The sequence below is a fragment of the Platalea leucorodia genome (genome assembly GCF_965183815.1).
Source record: "Platalea leucorodia genome assembly, chromosome: W".
Classification (NCBI taxonomy): Eukaryota; Metazoa; Chordata; class Aves; order Pelecaniformes; family Threskiornithidae; genus Platalea; species Platalea leucorodia.
In genome coordinates, this window is record NC_138859.1 from 40,773,174 (window position 1) to 40,778,496 (window position 5,323).

Consider the following 5,323-nt stretch of genomic DNA (forward strand, 5'->3'; position numbering starts at 1 on the left):
TAAAGATAACAAAAAATGTTTTTACAAATATATCAGTGACAAAAGAAGGGCCAAGGAGAATCTCAATCCTTTGTTGGATGCGGAGGGAAACATTGCCACAAAGGATGAGAAGGCTGAGGTACTTAATGCCTTCTTTGCCTCAGTCTTTAATAGTCAAGCTAGTCATCCTCGGGGTTTTCAGGCCCCAGAGCCAGGAGATGGAGATAGTACACAGAATGAAGCCCCAGTTGTCAAAGAGGTGGCAGTCACTGACCTGCTCCTCCACCTGGATGCGCACAAGTCCATGGGGCCAGATGGGATCCACCCGAGGATACTGAGGGAGCTGGCAGAGGAGCTTGCCAAGCCACATTCCATCATTTATCAGCAGTCCTGGTCAACCGGGGAGGTCCCAGATGACTGGAAGCTAGCTCATGTGACGCGCCTCTACAAGAAGGGTCGGAAGGAGGATCCGGGGAACTACAGGCCTGTCAGCCTGACCTCGGTGCCAGGGAAGGTCATGGAGCAGATCATCACGCGGCACATGTGGAACAACCGAGGGATCGGGCCCAGCCAGCATGGGTTTATGAAAGGGAGATCCTGTTTCACTAACCTGGTCTCCTTCTATGACAAGGTGACCCGCTTAGTGGATGAGGGGAAGGCTGTGGATGTTCTCTACCTGGACTTTAGTAAGGCCTTTGACACTGTCTCCCACAGCATTCTCCTGGAGAAGCTGGCTGCTCACGGCTTGGATGGGTGCACTCTGCACTGGGTTAAAAACTGGCTGAATGGCTGGGCCCAGAGAGTGGTGGTGGAGTCAAATCCAGTCGGCAGCCGGTCACGAGTGGTGTTCCCCAGGGCTCAGTACTGGGGCCGGTCCTGTTCAATATCTTCATTGATGATCTGGATGAGGGGATCGAGTGCACCCTCAGGAAGTTTGCAGATGACACCAAGTTGGGTGGGAGTGTCGATCTGCTGGAGGGTAGGAAGGCCCTACAGAGGGACCTGGACAGGCTGGATCGTTGGGCCGGGGCCAGCTGTATGAGGTTCAACAAGGCTAAGTGCTGGGTCCTGCACTTGGGTCACAACAACCCCACACAATGCTACAGGCTTGGGGAGGAGTGGCTGGAGAGCTGCCTGGCAGAAAAGGACCTGGGGGTGTTGGTTGACAGCTGCCTGAACATGAGCCAGCAGTGTGCTCAGGTGGCCAAGAGGGCCAATGGCATCCTGGCTTGTATCAGGAATAGTGTGGCCAGCAGAACCAGGGAGGTGATGGTGCCCCTGTACTCGGCACTGGTGAGGCTGCACCTCGAGTACTGTGTTCACTTTTGGGCCCCTCACTACAAGAAGGACATCGAGGTGCTGGAGCGTGTCCAGAGAAGGGCAACGAAGTTGGTGAAGGGTCTAGAGAACAAGTCTTATGAGGAGCGGCTGAGGGAGCTGGGGTTGTTTAGCCTGGAGAAGAGGAGGCTGAGGGGAGACCTTATTGCTCTCTACAACTACCTGAAAGGAGGTTGTGGTGAGGTGGGGGTCGGTCTCTTCTCCCAAGTAACAAGCGATAGGACAAGAGGAAGCGGCTGCAAGCTGCACCAGGGGAAGTTTAGGTTGGATGTTAGGAAAAACTTCTTCACCAGAAGGGTAGTCAGGCATTGGAACAGGCTGCCCAGGGAAGTGGTTGAGTCCCCATCCCTGGAGGTATTTAAAAGATGGGTAGACGTTGTGCTTGAGGACATGGTTTAGTGGTGGACTTGGCAGTGATAGGTTAACGGTTGGACTTTCCTCAAGGATCTGGGTACACTTAGTGGGTAATGTGAAAGGATGGAGAAATCCAGTGTGTATGTTCCTCAAGGAGATTTAACCTTGGGAGAAAATAACCCGTGATTTGAGTTGTATGATGCCACAGTTGTATGTCAAAAGTACCACAGCAGGAGTCACCCGAACCTGGAGGATAAGCCTCATAAGGAACCAGGCAAGTGCAGCAGTGATCCATACTGAGCTGGTTTTAGTGCCCAACAGTCCAACACAACACACCATCTCTCCTGTCCCAAATGACCACTACAACAGCTGGTGTCCAAGTCATGGACTAAATGGACATTTGAATGGGGATGGCCCATAGAATAAGGGAATGGTATCTGTGTATATCATAGAATCATAGAAGCATAGAATATCTCGACTTGGAAGAGATCCATAAGGATCATTGAGTCCAACTCCCTGCTCCTCACAGGACTACCTAAAACTAAGCCATATGACTAAGAGCATCGTCTAGATGCTCCTTGAACTCTGGCAGGCTTGGTGCCATGACCACTTCCCTGGGGAGCCTGTTCCAGTGACCGACCACCCTCTCAGTGAAGAACCTTTTCCTAATGTCCAATCTGAACTTCCCCTGACGCAGCTTCATGCCATTTCCTCATGTCCTATCGCTGGTCACCAGAGAGAGGAGATCAGCACCTCCCCCTCCACTGCCCCCCTTGAGGAAGTTGTAGACTGCTATGAGGTCACCCCTCAGTCTTCTCTTCTCCAAGCTGAACAAACCAAGTGACCTCAGCCCCTCCTCAAAAGTCTTGCCCTCAAGACCTTTCACCATCTTGGTTGCCCTCCTCTGGACAGGCACCCAAAACTGCACACAATACTGGACGTGGGGCCACACCAGTGCAGGACAATAAGGTCTCCTCACAGCCTTCTCTTCTCCAGGCTGAGCAACCCCAGCTCTCTCAGCCTTTCCTCACAGGAGAGGCGTTCCATCCCTCTGATCATTTTTGTGACCCTCCTCTGGACCCGCTCCAACAGGTCCATGTCCTTCCTGTGCTGAGGACCCCAGAGCCGGATGCAGTACTCCAGGTGGAGTCTCGCCAGAGCAGAGTAGAGGGGCAGAATCACCTCCCTCGACCTGCTGGCCACGCTTCTTTTGATGCAGCCCAGAATACAGTTGGCTTTCTGGGCTGCGAGAGCACATTGCTGGCTCATGTCCAGCTTTTCCTCCACCAGTACCCCCAAGTCCTTCTCAGCAGGGCTGCTCTCTATCCCTTCATCCCCCAGCCTGTATGGATACCAGGGATTGCCCCGACCCAGGTGCAGGACCTTGCACTTGGCCTTGTTGAACCTCATGAGGTTCACACGGGCCCACTTCTCCAGCTTGTCCAGGTCCCTCTGGATGGCATCCCATACCTCAGGCATGTCAACTGCACCACTCAGCTTGGTGTCATCTGCAAACTTGCTGAGGGTGCACTTGATCCCGCTGTCTATGTCTTTGATGAAGATATTCAACAGCACTGGCCCCAGTAAGGACCCCTGAGGGACACCACTTGCCACTGTTCTCCATCTGGACATCGAGCCATTGACCACTACCCTCTGGATGTGACCATCCAGCCAATTCCTTATCCACTGAACAGTCTGCCCATCAAATCCATATCCTTCCAATTTAGAGAGAAGGATATTGTGGGGGACCGTGTCAAAGGCCTTACAGAAGTCCAGATAGATGACATCCACAGCTCAAATTTTTTAAAAATTTTTTTCCGGGAGTTCCCAGAGGCTTTTATTTGCAGAAGCTGTTTGTCAGAGACTAGAGCTTTTTGGTTTCTATTTGATGCTGTCTTGACTTCTCTAGTCTGTGAAATAAGATGCCGGTGTCAGGTCCAAGCTGCCTCCCTTCGGAGGATCACGGCTTCCCATCGTAGCGTGGCAGAAATGTCAAACTTGAGAGACCTCTCTCTTCTGGCTCAACAGGCAGCCTGGAAAGCAACTTGTCTGCAGTGTGTGGGATCGCGGGCTGCAAGAGGGTCCCATAAACACACAGGCATTCCAGCGTAACATGGATGATGGTGTCAAGCCAGAGCTTCTCTGCGGGGTCTTTTCGGTTGAGTTTCCAAGGCCTGTGTCTCTGGAAGAAACTGTTGGTCTGCCTTACGCACAGGGCAACATATTCTAAAGCCTTGTAGATCTGGAAACCTTCAAAATAACTAGCCACCTGCAGAGGCAGAGAAGCCACAGATGCCACAAACTCATTCTTCAGCAGAAGCTCTACCCATGGCTTTCATCCCCCTGTAATCCAAGATCTTTGGAAAACAAGACTCTGAGAAACAAGGGTAAGTGTTGCTGAGGTTAATGCTGAGAGCTGTTGACCGATTCAGAAGCCCCCCAAGAGCATCTGCCAGTTCTGAATTCACTAGCTTAACAACCTTCTCATCATAATAGTCATAATCATGCTCAGGTACACCCTGCCTTAGCAGGAAGTACCAAAATCCATTTACTGTGTACTCTCCAATACAAGCAAAGGGGTCAGTCACATTGCCCAGACTTTTGGACATCTTCTGCCCACGGACAGTCCAGTGGGAGTGCACAAAGATTCGCTCGGGGGGAGCCAGCCCTGCTGCCGTCAGCAGCACTGGCCAGTAGACAGCATGAAACTTGAGGATGTCCTTGCCCACAACATGGTGCGAAGCAGGCCACCACTCACCGTGTGTCTCGGGGTAGCCCACCACGCTCAGGTAGTTCACCAAGGCATCTACCCATCACTTGCTCTTGTTAAATTTCATACGGTTGGTGACTGCCCAGCTCTCTAGTCTATCCCGATCTCTCCGTAAGGCCTCTCTACCCTCGAGGGAGTCCACAGCTCCTCCTAGTTTAGTATCGTCAGCAAACATACTTAATGTATATTCAACTCCTGCGCCCAGATCATTTATAAAAACATTAAAGAGCACTGGCCCTAAAATTGAGCCCTGGGGAACCCCACTGGTGACTGGCCGCCAGCCTGATGCAACCCCGTTTACTAGAACTTGTGGGATATCTGAAAAGCCAAGGACATGTAGTGAGCAACCCAGACTCAGACTATGTGGACTTAATCTGCATTTAACGCAAGAGGAATTCAAGGATGCTGCGAAGGTCGACTGCGGTTTGGAAGACATGAAACAAGCAGATTAAGAGGAAGAAACTATTGGCTTGCAATGTTGAAAACAAGATATGGGAGAAGCGGGCGGTGCGTGTGAACTATTGTTATGAACGAATCAGAATATCGCTAGTAGCGCATGAACAGCATATTGCCAAACATAGTTAACCAATTAGCGATAAGTTTATGCTTGATTAGGAAGGCAAGAAACTATATTAACTAAGCTGTGTATGTAATAAACCGACATTTTGCTTGATCATATCGATCGTGTGCTGTGTCCGTGACTTCCGCGTCAGCAGGTGGCGCCCGAACAGGGACCCTCAGATCGGAGTTGGATTTTCTGAGGAAACCGAGCACGGAGGGGGCGGAAGCCGGCCGAAGGTGAGCGCTGCCCCGGCACTCGGGAGACGCTAGCGCGAAAGGCGGAATCTCACCCTGATCAGGTGAGCGGCCGGGGAGGAGATG

The 5,323-nt window shown here is 51.6% G+C and overlaps 1 protein-coding gene across 1 annotated transcript; it reads right to left on the minus strand.

Annotated features, from left to right (window-relative positions):
• Positions 1–3,535: 3,535 nt before the first annotated feature.
• On the minus strand, positions 3,536–4,481 carry LOC309601979 (methionine--tRNA ligase, mitochondrial-like; the record flags this gene model as incomplete). The annotated part of the gene is given in 3 exon segments (XM_082335241.1): positions 3,536–3,631; positions 3,635–3,977; positions 3,979–4,481. Coding segments are annotated over 3 exon segments (942 nt in total), but the record flags the coding sequence as incomplete, so codon positions are not given.
• Between the last annotated feature and the right edge of the window lie 842 nt (positions 4,482–5,323).